At 43.9% G+C, this 19,736-nt stretch overlaps 1 protein-coding gene across 2 annotated transcripts in view; it reads left to right on the forward strand.

Annotated features, from left to right (window-relative positions):
• Positions 1–4,844: 4,844 nt before the first annotated feature.
• The window catches only part of MTAP (methylthioadenosine phosphorylase), a 38,485-nt gene continuing 23,593 nt past the window's right edge, over positions 4,845–19,736 (forward strand). For both annotated transcript variants that reach the window (XM_061199120.1, XM_061199121.1), the window contains exons 1-4: positions 4,845–4,995; positions 12,996–13,082; positions 14,603–14,661; positions 18,720–18,887. In XM_061199120.1, coding sequence (XP_061055103.1) covers positions 4,963–4,995; positions 12,996–13,082; positions 14,603–14,661; positions 18,720–18,887 — 347 coding nt within the window. In that variant the 5' untranslated portion in view covers positions 4,845–4,962. The remainder of the gene's footprint in view (positions 4,996–12,995; positions 13,083–14,602; positions 14,662–18,719; positions 18,888–19,736) is intronic.

Below are 19,736 nucleotides of genomic sequence, written 5' to 3' on the forward strand. Positions count from 1 at the left end.
TTCTTGTTTTCTTAAAGTTTTAGTTTAAGTAATGATTACTTACTGGCCTATAAGACAAGTATAAGAAATTTAGAAAGGTCAGATTAATCAGGCTTTCTGTGATAAAATAAATTCAAGTCTCTAGTTACTAAAACGTTAATGTTATATATTATGGACTATACTGTATGGTGTCAGAGAGAAGATACATAGCTTTAGTTTTTAAAAACTAATAAAATAGTTTAATTCATTCAGTTATTTACCACAACCAGGAGTGTTAAAGAACTTGGGGTGCAGATAATCTTTTATATATTTACCAAGCAATACTAATTTTTTAAAAATAGAATGTTACCTTAAGGCTGGCCTAGTACATATTTGCATATCTTTTACTTCTTATCCTAATAAATACCAGGCACTGTTTCCTTTTAAGAACTGTTTTTTTCTTCTCGTGGCAGGGGAAAAAGAATTTAAGTATTTGGAGAACTGCCTATGGAAAAATTTCTCTGAACACAATTTTGTTAAGGTTTGTTGTGTCTATTTGAGATTTTTTTTTTTTTCCAATGACTATACTGTATGCAATGATGACATTGCGGTCTTTGAATCTGAATTTATACCAGTTGAGACATCTCTGGGGTCTTTATGTCTGCATGGGCTTGCCTGACTGGGATTTGAAGGGGCAACAATTTTAAAAATTTATTATTATTACTATTGATTTTCTTATTGTCCTCTTAAGATATTTTGTTATCAATGTTCTGCTACATCCAAAGTGGCTGCTTGCTAATACAATTTCACCTTTTTCCCTAAGCTTCCAATGCCAAACTCTAATCCACTGACAAAAGTGGTGGCCAAAATGTCCCTACCCATAATATCTGTGACACAGGAACACTGTAAAAAGATCTGAGTCACACAGAATTGGGGATCTGCAAGGACACACTCAGGTTGTTCAGAATTTTTATTTCAGCAAATTTCTACAAGGTGGTGGGGAGTTATGTGAGTTGCTTCAGCCATGACAACTTGACAGCTTTAACATGCCCAGTTGAGGAAGGGTTACCACCAGCCTGGGTCTATTTTGTAGTACCCATCCAGCACTGACACACTGGTCAGTAGCAGAGATGTGACCTTCAGTGGGAAAGCTGATATGGTCGGCTGAGATGATATATTTCATGCATTTGTGTGAACATTTCTTCTTGAATATTTGATGCTCCTGGAATGATTTAGAGAAGTCTTTTAAATTAGCATGTAATTTAGTCATATTTAAAGACATAAATCATCGTAGGTTTTTCCCCGACAAGGGAAAGTGGGACATGGAAGGACCATTGCTCAAGACCTGGTGTGGACAGCTATTGGCAACACCATCTCAGTACCTTGTTGGCTAGGTGATAGAAGCTGGCAAGGTATGTATGAGGGATTACATGAAAAAAGAGAAAGCTATTGAAATATCCATGTAGTGCCATAATCAGAATTGTTGTTAAGGTGGCATGGGTACTTTTTTAGAATTGTCTTCAGAAAGACAAGGGTACAGGTAAACAGTATTATAGGCAAGAAGAGTAGGGCAAGATGCTATTTTCATAGACAGACCCTTGAGACTCCTATTGCCTTGTTGAAGATTCTTTATACCAATCAAAAAGGGAGACCACTGATTATTAGAAATTTTGTCCTACTTTGATTCTGGGGATTGTTAAGAAAAAATTATCTAAAACTTGGAAGTAAGCCAAAAAGATTACTGTCTGCCTTTTCAAAGACATATTAAAGCATTGTTCAACAAGTCTGCCCAAAGGTCATCTGCTTCTGGGAGGGGAATGGCAAACAATAGCCCGAGCCCTCCTCAGCCAAACCAGCTCTCCACCTGTTTCTGCATAGCTTCAAACGAAGAATGGTTTTTACAACCTTAAGTGATTGGGAAAATATCTAAAGAAGATTAATATTTTGTCACATGTGAAAAGTATATGAAATTCAAATTTAAGCGTCCATAAGGTTGTACTGGAATATAGCCAGGCTCATTCAGTCAGATATTGTCTATGTTTTTGAGCTTCACACACTCCTCAGTTTTTGCCTCTTTGTAGGAAAGGTTTGCAGACCCTTTACCTAAGGGCTGTAACTTTGTTTTATTGTTTCTTATTGATAAGTGTTCAGACTCTGGTGGTAGATATCTTGCTTGTTAAGATAGATAAGTTACAATCTTTTTTCGAAGTTGAAGATGCAAGTGGTATCTGTTCACAGGCAAGATAACCCCGAAGGCTAGAGTTTTATTGCCTTGTAAAATATATACCAGTTTTGTATCTAATTTTTCCATCTTATTCTAACATTCTCTTTTCTGCTGTTGCTGCATCTTACATCCTCCTTTGAATCAGCTTTGTCATCCTGCTGGTTCCTTTATTAATGAGTTAAATACATCTCTGACATGTGCCAACTATTTATTTGTTTGAATGTTTTTAACTTTCTGAAAACTTATTTCGACATGTTCTTCTAAAATCGATTCTTTTATTAAGAAAACTCTACAGTGGTTGTTGTCAGTTCAAATTACCTATAGCAGGCCAGTCCCATGCTTCTAATATTTGTATGCTCTTTTCTCATAATGCATAATGATGACAACTGCTAGAGTCCCCTTGGAAGGGGTATCAATTTGTCTTGAACTCCATGCCCCATACACAAAGAACAAAATAGTGCCTTACAGTCAGCTGGTGGGTGGGTGCCTGGTTTCTGAGAAGTTAAAAAATTGTTTAAATTTTGTCTAGAAATGCTAATTTCTTCCCAGAAATGGCTTATAAATTACATCACTCAAAAAACCAGACCAGACTTGGGACAATGTTCCCTTCACAGACATCACAAGTTCAAGTGCAAATGCTTGAGCCCTGTCCTGAAATTTAAAGTAGAAAAGTCCAGAAGTCCAGTTTAGCCCTGTTAAAAAGAAAACCACAAGCCCAAAATGGCATCACTTGCTTGTGCTAAAAGCCCATGAAACCAAACTTAGACTCAATACCTAAACTAACCGCAGTTTCGACCTTCCTCAGAAATAGTTTGAAATTTTCTGATCGGCACCAATGAGATAATCTGTCACAAAGGTCCTCTCCATCCACCTCTCCCTTCTCCCCTCCCCCACTACAGAGGAAGAAGAGGCAATATGCATGATAAAACCCTTGCTGGTCCTTTCCATCCAAAAAGATGTCCTGGCCTAAAAATAATCATTTCTTTTCTTTTGCTAATAGCTCCCTGCCCCATCCTTCTTCCTATAAAAACCTTCCATTGCGTACAACACTTCTGAGAGCCCTGCAGTTCTAGCTAGGTGGGATGCTGCCCTCATGAATTGCCTAATAAAGCCAGTCAGACCTTCCAATTTACTCAGTTGAATTTTGTTTTTAACCCTTCCAGGTTTCCAACTCCTTCTTTGTCTAGGGGTCTTCTAATGCTTACAGGATTTAACTGTTAACAGGGTCTAACTTTCCGCAGGGAGGCAGTGCTGAGTAGAAACTGGACTTGCTGGTCACATTAAAGCACATAAGTTGGTCAAGATCCCCTAATTGTGAAGCAGCCATAAAACCCAAGTATCTGTGTCCCTGCAATGGTTCCCCTCTGAGTAGTGGGCTATCAACAATAGGACAAGCAGCAGACAGGCTCCTAGGAAACTACATTCGGGAGGAACTCCCAGCCTCCTGCTCTTTCAAAGGAGCACCCCAATCTTCTACTTTTATTCTTTGCTATTTCATTTTATGACTTAAAAGAAATAGAAGAAAAATTACATTGCAAGAAAATTTAAACCTAGAGCAAATAATGAGAGTGAAAGTCTTTACTGTTTAAGTGAACAGTATACAGGAAGCATCCAGACAGTGATGTTTTGAATGAAATTATGCTTGCGTCTTGTTTCAGTGTTTTACTGCTATAGGGAAAGAGGAAAGTCTACCCTTCCACAGCCATTCTCCCACCCGCAGAGTAATCTGCAAAGTTTCTGTATATCAGAACATCACTGTCACCCAGCATTTTGTTGAAGAGAGTTTAATCCATCCAGGGAGTTTAAATTGGATTATCCCAGTAGGGAAGGGATGGGGATTTTGAGAGTAAGGGATTATCCCAGTGAAGGGCTGGTATAACGGGGTGGGGGTGGGGGGTGACCAGCCAGTGATGAGTGATGAAGACATGAGTCCGGATTCTGAATCTAGTTGGCTTGGACTTTGCCTGGTGTGGGTAAGGTTAAAGATGGCCCCGGCCCTGTGGACCCAGGCTGGGAGTTAGGTAATGTTTTATCCCCTTGAAAGCCTGCCCTCAAACAGCCAGAGTTTGTAGGTCAGAAAGGTTATCCACCACCACGTTACTCTGTTTATTTTCTTTTTGTCATCCCTGAGTCCTGGGTCAACCCCACCCCTGCTCTGTCCCCCACGAATTAACAGAAAGGAGCAAACCCCCGGTTGGGTCACGGTGATAAGAAGAGCCAACCGCGCCCCGCCCCGCGTTAGCAGCTGGAGGTAACCTCAGCGAAGAGCCTGTTCTCTCCTCTCCACGATTTTCCCTCCCACGAGAACTTCTGCACCGAGAATGGGCCTGGTTTTACAGATAAGGCCGAGCTTGCAGCTGAGACGAAGCAGAGTCGGGAGTGCTGCTCTTCCTTCTTTGTAGCGTTCTTGTGATGGTTAACGGAGCTGATTAAAGTGCAAAGCACAGAGTCTGGAACAACATAAGTACTCAATCATCGGTCTCCATTATTCTTACTATCATGAGCCCGTTAGTTATAACTGGGGGTCGAAAAAAAATCAACGGAGAACCGGAAAGGTCTGCAAACAGGGCGGGACACTGGAACCTCGAATTGAGGGGGGGGGGTGGCGGGGGAGAGCCCACACCAGCAGCCAATCCAGCTGTCCCGGGGAGGAAGAGGAGGAGCCACAGCCGCCCCCGGGACCTCGCTGCTCAGCCCCGGGCCGAGCGCCTGAAACCGCTCCGCTCCGCCGCTCCACGTCTCCACCCCGCCCGAGGCCGTCGCTTCTTCCTCGCGCAGCCATGGCCTCAGGTGCCACTCCCGCGGCCGTGAAGGTGAGATTAGTCGTCCCGGCTGCTGCGGTCCTCCGTGCCCTGTACGATCCCGCTCCCACCCAGGGAGACCGCGCCTCTGGGCCGTGCGCCCAGCCAGTGCGGGGAGGGTCTGAGGCCGGTTAGCCCAGGGGCAGCGAGCGGGGGAGAGAGAACAATTGCAGCGTCGTCCCCCAGCCTTTGGTCTCAGCTGCATCCGCAGCGCGCAGGGGGTAGGCAAGCCCTTCAGAGAGGGACAGCGGACCGGTGCTGCACCCGCGCCCAACCCTTCCCGAGCACCTTTCTGGGCAGATGCGTCTGGCCGGGGCTAGCGGGTGTGCCAGGTGGGTGGGCACCTGCAACCGCTGAGACGGGCTCCTTGAGCCCCGACCGACTTCAACGCTTCCTCTCTGACTTGGCTCTCTGCCCGCGGCCCACGTGGTTAAACTGCATGCTTGATCTTTTGCAAGCTTCCGGCTTTTTTGTGTGTTCTAAACTTAGGCCTTCTCTGCTTTGGGAACTCTTGAGAGTTTTTTAGAAGACCGAAATGGAGTATAGGAATACTGGGCCACTCTCTGTTTGGAGGCCTCTGGCTTTAAACTGCTTTGTTGGCAACCTTGAAAGTTAGGGATCAGTTTCCTTGTGCCCTTGGTCCTCAGAGGTCTCGGTACAAGGCATCATTGTGCAGTGGGAGCTTTGGCCGGAGGAGGGCACGAGTTCCGAGGATTGCAACAAGTTTCTCTGGGGCTTTGACGCACTTCTTCCTGGTTGATGCCTCGCAGGGAGAGACTGTAGAATTGCAGTACACAGAAATAAACAGGATCAAAGTTAAGATCTCTTCCAGGCTGTTTATGATCAGCTAAAAACTCAGTTGACTTGTTTGGCTTTAGAAATTCTTGGCCGTGAGATAGGAAGGTCCGTCGCCTTCAAGTATCTCTCTTGACTCCGCGTTTTGTGTTCAGTTCCCCCTGGAGAAGGCAAATCTCTGAGATCAGTATGTAATCAACCAGAGTGATTAGCTTAGTAGGCCCTTGCAGCTTTCAGACACTTGATGTCAGGGGGTGGGTAGGGGAGAGTTGCAGTCACATTTAGGTACTATATTCCCTTTGCCATTTTGAAAAGAATCTTGCATTAAACAAATATTGTAGAATGCCTCTTCCTTATCAGTCATGGAGAACAAAGCAGAATTTTTATGAAGCTCTTTTTCATTTCAGTAAAATGGGAACATTACTGCAGGGTTTGCTGAGACGTTAGAATTGTATTGTCTTTCTAGCACATGGCTGAAACTTATTAAATGGTAGTGCTTCTAAGTGAGGGAGCTGAGATTAATTTTGAACATCTTTTCTCCAAAAATTAAATTATGATAGGCCACAGCTTTCAGTGGACAAGCAGGAAACTATTGCCTTTCCCTTACAAGAATACACTTAGAGTGACATTAAAAATAGAGAGCAGTGGTATTTAAAAGTCTCACTTTAACCTGGTTTTGCATTCTCCCTACCACACAGTTTCCCTGTAAAATTAGTGCAGTGCATTTAAGTGCAGAATGGGCACTGTGATTACAGCCCTGATGTAAATATTGAATGATGTATAGTTTTGTTCTTGGCCAGCTGCTGAATATAAAATTAATAGGTACAAATAGTGCTAGGCCTGCCTGCTGATTTTTCTCTTTGGGGTTAGAACAGGTGAAAATTTTGCTGTTGCAAATCCATGATTCCTACACCATTTCTGCCAGACTGCTGAGGCAACATCCTATATAGAAAACATGAAATGCTAGTGTCCAGAGCAAAATAAGCTAATGAAAACCGTATCCTATCCCCAGATCATAAAATATAGAGCTGGAGTGTTCCTTACCATATAACCACACAAACCTCTTTTTGTGGACATAAAGCTGAGGCCCAGAAAGGTCACCTAAGGAGTCCAGAATTATAGTTGGACCTAGATAGTGATAGAATTGGCTTAGAGCCTGGCATTCCACCAACTAGATGTTGTGAGCCATTTCTGAAATCTGACATGTGGTCCCTGTGCCCTGTTTTATTCTGTTGACAAAGGTCATGCAGCCTTAAGGAAAAGGGAGTGTAGAGTGTTTGCATGAAGCAAGCTGCCTGCCGAGTGCCCAGTGGACACTCTCCCATAGTATTAGTAGCAGCCACTGTCTGGGAGGACCTCAGGGAGACAGTGTCCTCCGGCAACAGCCACGAGCAGTGGCATGCTTGGCCATGTAGAGGGCTGAACCGATCTCTGGCATTCTGGAGGGCTCCTGTAATGGGCCATGGCTCCCCTAGGCAGCTGCCCAGCTTTTACTCTGAGGGATTAAAAATAAGTCTTGTTTACATGGTTGCTATGACAAGGAGGGGATATGGTCCCATCACAGTTGGGTAGTGGGCTATAAACAAAAATATTAAGGGGGACGGTCAAGTCTAGACTGGAGAACAGGCCTTTGAAGCTCTCTTTTTCGATGGCTGAGTGCGGCCAGCAAAGGCCTTCACACTGAAAGTCCTTGAGTGACCTTGAGAAACTGGTGGACAACCCACAGGCCCCAGTTAGAAACCAAATGACCAATGAGCCTTCATTTTTTGCCTAGAGACACAATGCCATTTGGGGCACGACAATTCTTCCCTTAGTATAACTGTCCTGAGCATTGTAGGACATAGAACACATCCTGGGTCCCCTCTCCCCAAAAAATGCTGGTAGCACTCCCTCCAGTCATTGTGGCAGCCAGAAATTTCCCCGTGGATTTCCAGGCACCTCCCAGGAGAGCCTCAGCACTTGGTTGAGGACCCCTGGGCTATAAATCCCTGAGACAGAGACCGCCTGGTAAGGAGATGAAGCAGCCAGGTTGGTGTCCTGAGCAGCAGAGGAAAACAGAGCTGGGGGCTTTTTTGCTGTTGTTGCTTTGAGAAAGGGGTGTGTGTGTGTGTGTGTGTGTGTGTGTGTGTGTGTGTGTGTGTGTGTGTGTGTGTGTGTGTGTGTGTGTGTGTGTGTGTGTGTCTCTGCTTTGGGTCTTCATTGCAGTGCGCGGGCTCCATCTTGAGGTGGCTCCTCTTGTGGAGCACGGGCTCTAGGCACACAGGTTTCAGTAGTTGTAGCACGCGGGCTCAGTAGTTGTGGCTCACGGGCTCTAGAGCTCAGGCTCAGTAGTTGTGGCGCACAGGCTTAATTGCCCCGCGGCATGTGGGATCTTCCCAGACCAGGGCTTGAACCCGTGTCCCCTGCACTGGCAGGCGGATTCCTATCCCCTGCACCACCAGGGAAATCTCTGAGGAAGGTTTTTTGATTGTGATTATAATCATGGTATTCTAGTCTGTGCCTCAAAAGCATCTAAAGCAGTAGTTCTCAAAGCCTGTGCTGCATCTGCACCCTCCTGGGAATTTGTTAGAAATGCAAATTCTTGGGCCCTTCCCCAATCCTGCTGAATCTGTAATGGGGAGGTGGGCAGCAAATTGGATTTTCAAGAGCCTCAGTATATTCAGGTGCCCACTAAAATGTGATAACCATTGGCCGTGGAGCTTTGAAAAGGCTGGGCATCTGCATTTTTAACAAGCTCCTCAGGTGTTTCTTAGTGAACTAGTTTCCTTGGCTGCTCTCACAAACTGGATGGCATAGAACAACACAGGTGTAGTTGCTTAACAATTACAACAGTCAGAAGTCCAGAATGAGTCCTATGGAGCTAAAATCAAGATGTCAGTAGGGCAGGTCCTCTTGGAGGATCTAAGGGAGTATCTGTTTCCTTGCTTTTTCCGGCTTCTAGAGATCACCAGCGTTCCTTGGCTCTGGGCCCTACATTACATCGCCTTTTCTCTCCCTGCTTCCATCATCACATCGCCTTCTTCCTCATTTGACCTTCTTAAAAGGACCCTTGTGATTACATTTAGGGTCCACCCAGATAATCCAGAATCATCTCCCCATCTCAAAATCATTAATCACACAGGTAACATGCACAGGTTCTCATAATTAGAATGCTGAGAGGCTCTCTTGCAGGAGCCATTATTCAGCCTATGATGCTCAGCTAGCCCAGATTTTAGAAATTATGATCTGGGCCCTAGAGCAAGGGTGCTCAATTATGGCTACACATTAGAACCACCTGAGGAGCTTTAAGAAAAATAACAACTCTGTCTTGCTCAATTAGAATATCTGGAATCTGGGACCTGGGCTTTGGTACTGAAAGCTCCCCTGGGGATTCTAGTATCCAGCAGCTGACTCAGGAGGAGCACCAGGAAGAATCCTATGTCCTTCCACAAGTGAAGGAGAGTGCTACAGAGTACAGTAAGCTTGGAGGAAAATCCTCCTCAAAAAGTCACTGACCACTTCAGGAGGTGAATTGTATCTTCAAAGAGGGTGTCTACCCATTAGAATAATATCTTGACTTTGCAAGGAGAGGTTGGTTAAATAAAAACCACGGATGTTCTGAACCTGAAGTTATTTTGGATTAGCACTCCCCCCACCAAGACCTCATTTAACTTTAATTACCTCTTCAAAGACCCTATTTCCAAACATAGTCAAATCCTGCTCTTTGATGATCGCTAATCATCAAAGGAAGGCATATCAAAACCACAATGAGATCATCTCACACCTGTCAAAATGGCTATCATCAAAAAGTCTACAAATAACAAATGTTGATGGAAGCAACCTAAGTGCCCATGAGCAGATGAAAGGATAAAGAAGTGGTATATATATACACAATGGAATATTAGCCATAAGAAAAGAATGAAATTCTCCACTTCATGGAGTGCTAGGTTCCTCCATGTAGTATAAAGTGATGGTGAGCGGCTGTTGAAACCCAGTGGGGTACGTGAAATCTCCTGTGGCTGGTACCAGGGGATGTGGACACAGGGTAGGGGTTGCTGTGAACCCTTTTGGCATCGTTGGAAGTGACCATTCTGGCCGGGTAAGACAACATTTAGATTAAATGCTTACACAGTCTCAGAGAGGAAGTCAAACCATCTCTTCTTTTTGAGGAGTTTGGCTTGGTGGTCTGCAAGTGGAAAAGTGTGGGATGAATCAACTTGCTGTTAAAATCTAGCAATGGCCTTGATGGACCAGGGGGTCCTTATTTCAGAACTTTATCTTGTGTAGTGAAGAAGTCCTGGCTGGGCAGAATTGGCCCAGAAATTCCATCTCAGACCTTGAACACTTTTCCTAAGCATTCCTAGGACTGCTTGGACTGAGGGCGATGCCTCTGGCCTAGGAAGCCTGGTAAGTATGCATGAGGTCATGCATGGACAGCCCCCTCCCTTCCAAGGTGGTTCACTCAGGTGCCCAGAGTTGCTGTTTCCATGCTTGCTCTGTGACCTTCGTCCAGAACTTGAACTCTGAGGATCAGTTTCTTCATAACATGGAGACAAATTTCTAATAGGCTGTGGTGTTTATCAAGGATTCCAGGGGATACTGGGAGGTAGTACATCATAGTGGTTGAGTATGAAAGACCTGGGTTCCAATCCCAGCTTTGCTCTTTATAATTTGCTCTTTGGACAAATTTCTTTTAAGTTTTGTGTTTCTCTTTCCTCTTTTATAAAATGGGTGTTACACTATAGGGCCCATCTTACAGGGTGGATGTGAAAATTAAATGAGGTAAGGCCCCTGGAGAACTTGGCCACAGTGCCTGTGACATGTAAATGCGAAGACACAGTTACTTTATCAAGGCAGGTACTGAGCTGACCATTTGAATTTAGAGGCTGGAGGGGAATGACAGTTAGGCCACTGGTGCTTGGGAGTTTCGTCCCATAGTTATACTTTACCATGGAGCCGGCAGGTGGCGACATTGCCACATCTTGGCACTGCTGGCCTCCGTCTGCAGCAAGAAAAAGGTTAGCGATTGAGTTCCCTGGTGTGGCTGTACTCAGTTGCTACACTTGTCCTGTGTCCCTTCCAAGATATGGGTTTTGAGAAACAACTTGAGCCAGTTTGACTGGACGGGCTCTCCTGCAGATAATTCCAGTGCCAGAGAACACATCCTGGCCTTTCTGACGAGCTGTAATGGCTCTTGTTTTCACACCCAGTACTAAATATTCCTCACTGAGGGCTGAGTTAACAGCTACCCAGTGCATGGTCATCATGCAGCCAGCATGGTTTGGGCTGAAGCTTGGGGCTGCTGAGGGTGGGCTCCAGGGCACTGAACTTCAGCAAGACCCCAACTGGCATTTCTTATTCACTGCTGTGAGGCTGGGCTGGCTTGCCTAAACAGAGGGTGGTTTTAAAACCAAGTCTGGTTTGTTTTGTATATACGAGTCTGAATCCAGTGTTAAATCCAGAATGCAAGATGCCGTGGCCCAGGGGAACGGCCAGAAATAGCCAAGTCAGAGTGGTAGTATTTAAAAAAAAAAGGAAGCAAAAAAACACCAGACATTTCCATGAGTAGAAGAGTCCCCAGAGGGTAGGCTGAGAGTAATTTCAAAGTCAGCAACTCAGTTCGGTGGTCTGAGGTGATGACATGGGCTGGACAGTTCATTACACCCCCTACCCCATCCCAACTATGATCTGTGGTGCTTCGGCCTTACATGAAATGATAAAGACACCAGCTACAGGAAGGGTTAGGATTTCATAAAATAGTGTGATTTTAAAAATTTCTACTGAACTGAAATGAATTTAAACCCACTGACTTAAGTGAACACTTCTGTTGATTTGAAAACTGCAGTCCTGTATTGGTTAGTCTTTACCTACGATGTTAAGTTGTAACAAAGAAAAATGTTGACTTGCTGTAGAATATGTAACCTGCTGTGGTTTCAACAATGTACCACAAGGTGGCAGCAACTTCAAAAACTGGTTTAGCCACTTGAGGAAGTCGTGGGATGCTTTCCAAGTACTAAATCATGTAACCTGCAGTTCTTTGTAAAAATCTTACTCAGTCGCCCTTTTTCTTATTTTGTTGATTTATTTTTCTAGGAAATAGGGCCAGAGAGGTAACTATTTTCCCACATACTAGTATAAATCAACTGTGTAACCTGATCTCAAAATTAATTCAGATGTTCAGTTAATTTTTAACATTGGAGTTTTGTTCTCAAGGAGCTACTTTCTTTGAGTAGAAATTTTACTCAAGTGACAATAGATTTAAAGCTGTTCATTGAAAAAAACATGCTCACGTGACTTTTTATTAGGTTTCTAGTAAAGAGTCATCTCTGTAGCCTGTTGCTGACAATTTAAATAGTATTTTTCCTTTAGGAAGTATCAACCCAGGGAAACCTTCCTAATGATTTCAGTTATTTCATTTTTAGTTAACAGTTTAGTTAATATATTTAGTTATCTCTGTAATTGTTTTTGTTCAGGTGTCTTAATCATCAAATTAGATTAACTCTATAGGGTAATATCAGGGTTTTTAAACTCAAATTACTTCCTGAAGATGAGGACAATTAAGTTAATGTCTGGAAAATGCAATATGACACTTAAAAATAATTTGGAACTACAGACCTTTGAATTACTTACTTACATTTACGTGTATATGAATGACAGTTGGATTTCATAAATATAAATGAGGCTAACTTTTCATGCTATTCCAGATTCCTCTATCTGTGATCCCTTACAGCTCTGATTTTAGTGGCATAGGAAAGAAAATCTCTCGTTTCTTTATCAAGTACGGTACTGAAGAGAAATCCTTACCAAATGGAAATGCTGAATATTTTCTATCCTAGTTGTTTTTTGAACATTTATTCCATCACGCACTTAGTAGAGATAATAAAATTGGTTAGAAAGTACTTTCTCCAACCATATTTACCTATTTTTAGGTTTGGCTTTATGATTTAAACTAGTTGAAGTACGTTTCCATGCTAATTTGTTATTCAAATAGTCAGCAAAAATGTGATTTAGTCCAAAAAGGTGACTCATGCTTTGGTTATTTCTGGAATATAGAAGGCTTTCGAATGTTTGCTGAATAAATGACTGCTTTTCAGGAATGTTCAGATTTTTAAAACAACTAGGGCTTAGCAGGAATGGAGAAGAGCATATGAGTATGGATAAATGAATTTGCTTAAAATAATCATTTTGTTTCTACTGCAAACTGATCAAATGTGGTATCTTTTTATTGTCTCCTTCAGATTGGAATAATTGGTGGGACAGGCCTGGATGATCCAGAAATCTTAGAAGGAAGAACCGAAAAATATGTGGACACTCCATTTGGCAAGGTTAATATCCAGTTAGTGGAGACATACTAGCTTTTTTCTTTCTCCCTGCTGGCTTGATTTTTAAGTTAAAAAATTTTTTTAAATTGCTTTTGTCTTGGCAGCACAGGGCTGCCTGCCCCAGGCTGAGAGAGGCCAGGAGTTCTGTTATTGGGTTCTGCCAACTGAGACAGTATCCCTGAGATTGCCTTGGACTTGACTACTGAGAACATGGCTTTTAAATGTGTACAAATAATTTCTTAATTATACCCCTAGAAGCCAGATGCTCATTTCAAACACAGGAACTGTACTCTCCAGATCACTGCATTCAAATCAGCTTCTAATTTGGGGCCTATCGGTCATACCACAGTCTTTAACAAATGGGAGGAAATATCTAATGGCCTTTTCTTAGTACACCCTGGCCCAAAGGGGGATTTTGGGGGGACTGAGAACACAACTGCATAACTGAATTGGAAATAAAACACTCCTTTTCTATTAAAAGGAGGCTGGGGCTTCCCTGGTGGCGCAGTGGTTGAGAATCCGCCTGCCAATGCAGGGGACACGGGTTCGAGCCCTGGTCTGGGAAGATCCCACATGCCGCGGAGCGACTAGGCCCGTGAGCCACAATTGCTGAGCCTGCGCGTCTGGAGCCTGTGCTCCGCAACAAGAGAGGCCGCGATAGTGAGAGGCCCGCGCACCGCGATGAAGAGTGGCCCCCACTTGCCGCAACTAGAGAAAGCTCTCGCACAGAAATGAAGACCCAACACAGCCATAAATAAATAAATAAATAAATAAAATTTTAAAAAAATAAAAATAAAAGGAGGCTGTTTAGTTCTCCCAGCCCTTGTGTCATCCAGCCAGGGTGAGGGTGTCTGCCTTCTCCTAACTCCATAGGGCTACTTCCAAATGCTGTGGTTCCTCTGATCCTCCTGCGAAGATCCCTGTATTTGGCAATCCCAACCAAACCCTCCTTTTCAGCGAAGTCCTTAGATTTGATCCCGTATCCTCCAAGTCCTGCCGTCAGCTTGCTCACTTCTTAGCCTCATGTTTTCTTAACCTCCTAGGTTCTCAGACCTTTTCCTCCATTACCTGAGGTCATCTTGTGGCCATCTTAGACCTGGTTAACACAGCAAATGGTTTCAGTGCTGAGTTCTTAAATTCCCTGATAGTGGCCTCCTATTCCTTTCGCATTTCACTCACACCTGTTCTTGAACCTGCCAAATAGCCTTGACACATCTGTGTATGATCAGTGTGGTGTCAGAGTCCCCAGGGGTGCTTGCTACAAATAGATCTTACTAAATGGTACCTACCCACGCACGCTTCTAAGTCTTACGAATCTCTGTACTGGTAGAGAGGGCTCAGTAAATATTGAGTGACTAAGTTGATCCATCAAATCTAGACTCTTTTACTTCTTTGAAAAATACCCTCAGACCCCAAGTTTCTATGAATCCTACTACAAGTGAACAATTGAAATGGCAGCTTTTTGATTGTTTCTATATGTGTTTTTAAATCACTGACTTGTAACCATTTTTCACTATGTGCAGCCTTCTGATGCCTTAATTTTGGGGAAGATAAAGAATGTTGATTGCGTCCTCCTTGCAAGGTAACGTATTTCAAGCTTTTGAATGTTACTACTAAAGGACATTTTAAATTTAACTTAAATTCTGAAAAGAGTAATGATGCAGGTATGAGTTTTTAATGTGTTGGTGGAGCCATAGCATCTGAGTCATCTTTATCGCTTACGGTTTCGGGGTAGGTTTTACTGACTTTGGAGATTAAAGATCTTGCCCATCCCCCCTTAGGTTGGGAAAATGTTTAGAACAATCCAATGAGTGATGCAATGATTTGACTAAACTTGAAGCTCTGCTTTCAGTTCTAGCTGCAAGAGGAAATGTTTTCGTTTGTTCTTTTCTGTCTTTTATCTTCTAGTTAACAAGATCAAGAAAAACTGCTTCATTCATGACCCCTTGTGTAGTAATAGTTCTAGATTTGTGGGGAGTGGGTTTCAGGTCGCTGAAGTGGGTTCTCTGTGGTGTCTACACCCTTATTGCCTTGACAAGGCTCGTGCTGTTCCCTAAAGACAAGAGCAAGTCATTTTATCACACAGTTAGAAATTAGTCAGACTGCATGTATTAGCTTTCTATTGCTGCATAACAAATGACCACAAATTTAGCAGCCTGAAACAGCATACATTATCCCCCAGTTTCCAGGTAACCGGAGTGTGGGCACAGCTCATCTGGGTCCTCTTCAGGGTCACACAAGTATATATTGTGTCACATGGGTATATTTAAGTGCTTGTTCTTATCTGGAGCTCCAGGTCCTCGTTCAAGCTCACGTAGGAGTTGGCAGAACTCAGTTCCTCAGGGTTGAAGGACTGAGGCCGTCAGTTCCTAGAGGCTGTCCATGTTCCCTGCTTTGTGGCCCTCCCCGTGGGCAGTTCACAAGACAGCAGCTTGCTGCTGCAAGGCCAGCAGGAGGGCCAGGTAGTGCATGCTGGCAGGCTGGGGCCTGATCATGGGAGTGACTCCCAGCACCTTCCGCTGTGTTCTGTTGGTTGGAAGCATCTCAGGTGCACCCACAGTCGAGAAGGAAGGAATTATTCAGAGCATGAAAATGAAGACCACCCTAGGGTCTGTCTGCCACACTGCATTTTTGAAACGGAAGTGGCTTTGCTGAGTCCAGTAAAACTAAATTTTAGTTCTAGATGGTCGCATAGGGTTGATTTCAGGCAACCTTCTTTGTTGGTCTGTGGTCATTGCTGGATAAACGCTTAATTTTTTCCAGACTGTAAGAGAAAATGGTTCGTGTTGTAGCCCCATGGTGAAGGTTTTATACTCTTGCCAGCTGAACTGAAGTGTGTCGGACTGTGAACCACTCTATGCAGTGGTTCTTAACTCCTTTTGATATGTGAATTTCTTTTGAAAATCTAATCAGAGATTTGGAGACCAGCCTTAGAAAAATGCATGTACAGGAGTCCCCTCTTATCCACGGTTTCAGTTACCCATAGTCAACTGTGGTCCAAAAGTATTAAATGGAAAAGTCTAGAAATAAACAATTCATAAGTTTTAAATCGTGTGCCGTCCCACCCCCTCTGCTCGGGTCAGGAGTCATCCCTTTGTCCAGCGTATCCACACTGTGTACACTACCCACCTGTTAGTATAGGAAAAAAACATGGCGTATATAGAGGTCAGTACTATACGCAGTTTCAAGCAGCCACAGAGGGGTCTTGTAACGCATTTCCTGTGGATAAGCGGGGACTACCATACTTTCTGGGCATTCATGGACTTCCACCTTCTGAGAGGTCGTTTATGACCTTGGGGTAAAAACCCTGATATGCTAATGCTTGTCTGCAATTATGTACAAATTATTTCCATATTCTTAATTCTGTTGTTGGTGATCAGAAGAGACATTAAAGTTTATTTCAAAATATCAGTATGGAATGATACAAGGGATATTGGATAGCAACCCTGTGGTGCAGGTTTTTATTATCCATTTTACAGATCAAAAAAAAAAACATTGGGGGCTGAGAGAGCTGAGTGATTTTGATGAGGTCACACAGCTGGTAAGTGGCAGAGCTAGGATTTGAACCCAGGCAGTTTTACTTCAAAGCCCAAACTTTTAATCATTATCGTACAAAGTGAGATTTTTGTGTGTTGTTACTTCCTTGAAAGCCTGTTTCTGCATTATCACATGTGAAGACCACTGGTCTCTTGACACTTAGCCTTCCTGTGGCAGAACATTACCTGTGATGTTTGTACTTTTTCAAGCAGCTCAGGATAATTTTAACTCTCTGTGAAATACTGCTTATAAATATACCCTCTAACGTGTGAATTTTTTAAAAGAATTTTAGAAATCAAGTTCCCGTTACTGGCTGTTTACTGGCACACTGGGTGGGTGGGTGTGGGGGGGTATGCGTGAGAGAGATAGGGGGAAAGAGTGTGTGTGTAAGTACTCAGTTTTTCGTCCAACAGATTGAACTACTCATATAGCAAGTCCAGTTCTAGGTACCAGCAGGGAAGACAGATAAGGGCCTCACCATCTCAGGGCTGATGCTAGTGGGAAAGACGGACACTGAGAAGGAAATATATAGTTTGAGTGGCCAACAGGTGCCAGAAAGAAAAATAAGGTCAGGGGGTAGTGATGTGATGGAGATGCAGTGGTCGTGGAAAGCACTCCTCTGGGGAGGTGATGTGCGAGCCAAGGCTGAGCAGGAATGAGTGTAGCTAAGCAGCGAGGCCAGTGAGGCTGAGCCCCGGTGGGTAGGGATAAAGGTAAGGACTGACGTTGCCGTTTGTAGGCTGGGCCCAGATGATACGAGCGCCATGGCAGAGTATTTGGATTTTGTTTGAAGCGTGACACGAAATTATTAGCGGTTGTGTTAAGTGTGCTGGGGCTGCCATAACAAGGTGCCACAGACTGAGTGGAAACAGAAATTTGTTTCCTCACAGTTCTGGAGGGTAGAGGTTGGAGATCAAGGGGTCAGCAGGGTTGGTTCCTTCTGAGGTTGGGAGGGAAGGATCTGTTCCGGGCCCCTCTCTTTGGCTTGTACCTGACTGTCTTCTCCCTATGTCTTCACATGTTCTTCTCTGTGTATGTCTGTGTCCTTTTATAAGGACGTCATTCGTGTTGGATTAGGACTCACCCCAATGACTTCATTTTAACTTAATTACCTCATTAAAGACCCTGTCTCCAAATACGGTCACATTCTGATGTACTGGGGGTTAGGATTTCAGCCTAAGAATTTGGAGGGGACATAATTCAGCCCATAACAGTAATGATGCATGAGGTGATCCATTCTTGGACCATACCTGCTGATGTCAACATAAACAACTGGGAAATCTAATATTTTAAATGTTTCATTAATTTATTTGGGTGATCGGGCAGAAAAGAATAGAGAGATTAGACTGGAAACTTGAGTTTCTATTTTGGGTGTTTCTTCCTTGGCACCTCTTGTTTTCCATGTCATGGCTTATGAGAGACCAGATGCCTCAGATTCTGGGGTGTTGGTGCCCCACAGGATAGACATGGCACATTTTACTGGAGAGTGAATTCTAAGTAAGCTGTTACCTACTCTTGATAGGAAAGTAAAATATGAAATGTAAATTGAGTCTGCACTTTATTTATTTTTATTTTCAGCTGTGTTGGGTCTCCGTTGCTGCGTGCGGGCTTTCTCTAGTTGCGGCGAGCAGGGGCTACTCTTCGTTGCGGTGCACGGGCTTCTCATTGCGGTGGCTTCTCTTGTTGCGGAGCACGGGCTCTAGGCGCGTGGGCTTCAGTAGTTGTGGCACGTGGGCTTGGTAGTTTTGGCTCTCGGGCTCTAGAGCGCAGGCTCAGTAGTTGTGGCGCACGGGCTTAGTTGCTCCGTGGCGTGTGGGGTCTTCCCGGACCAGGGCTCGAACCCGTGTCCCCTGCACTGGCAGGCAGATTCTTAACCACTGCACCACCAGGGAAGTCCCGAGTCTGCACTTCAAAACCAAATAGTTTATACTTAAAGTAGGCTGGTTATTGCCTGGCCTGTTCTCACTCTTCCTCTGCCAAGGAAAGCATTTTGGTGGGAAGGGCTGGAAGGCACTGCTGTAAGTGAGTTTTCTTTTCCAAGAGTATTAAAAATGCCCTGCTCACTCCTCTACCATATTTAATATATTTACTCTCTTTCCTTAGGCATGGGAGGCAGCATACCATCATGCCTTCGAAAGTCAACTATCAGGCGAACATCTGGGCTCTGAAGGAGGAGGGCTGTACACATGTCATAGTGACCACAGCTTGCGGTTCCTTGAAGGAAGAGATTCAGCCTGGCGATATCGTCATTATTGATCAGTTCATTGACAGGTGAGCAGTCATCTAAAATGCTCAGGCTCCTCCTGTACGATCGTTCCCAGCTCAAGTGGACAGTGTGTGGGGACTTGGGGGAAAGGGGACACAGGCCCACAGATACAAAATAGAAGAATCATCATGAACGCTCAAGTTCCTAATTCCCAGCTTCAACATTTATCAGTTTGTAACTTTAAAAGAACTCTTTAAAAAACAAATTACTTAATATTTCCTTAGTATTAGATGTCTAGGCAGTGTTCTCTTTTTCCCTATTGTCTCACAGACTTTTTTTTTTTGTAATTGGTTTGTTGAAATGAGGGTCCAGAGAAGCCTTTTTTTCTTTTTTTCCTATAGTGTCCCCACATGCTGGATTTTACTGATTGCATCCTTAAGTCTCATTTAGTGTCTTCCCCTGTCCCCTGTGTTTACTGTAAACCAGTGCTTAACTCCAGAGGCCTGATCGGAACCAGGTTTGAATTCTTGGTGAGAATCTTTCTGCATCATATCAGGAGGCACGTAATGTCTGGTTGTCTTTTCGTGATGTTCAGATCAATAGTTGGTTCCTGAGCTAGGGATTTTCTGTTACTTAACTGCACAAGGAATCTATAATGTTCCTTTACCAAAATATTGGACTGCCAACAATAATGGACTGCCAAGATCCTGGGCTTTCTCTGCATTTAGAAGTAGCTGAAGAAGTCACAAGAAAATGGGTGGTCTCCTAGGGACCCCATCCTCATGCTGCCCCCACCTCCCATTCCTGGGGGAAGTAACCACTTCCCAGAATGCTCTGGATGGAGACAGGTAACTGCAGTCTGCTACTTGAGCCAGAGCAGTGGGGAGAAGTACCACAGAGAGTAAACCACTTGG

The sequence above is a fragment of the Eubalaena glacialis genome, chromosome 9 (genome assembly GCF_028564815.1).
Source record: "Eubalaena glacialis isolate mEubGla1 chromosome 9, mEubGla1.1.hap2.+ XY, whole genome shotgun sequence".
Taxonomy (NCBI): Eukaryota; Metazoa; Chordata; class Mammalia; order Artiodactyla; family Balaenidae; genus Eubalaena; species Eubalaena glacialis.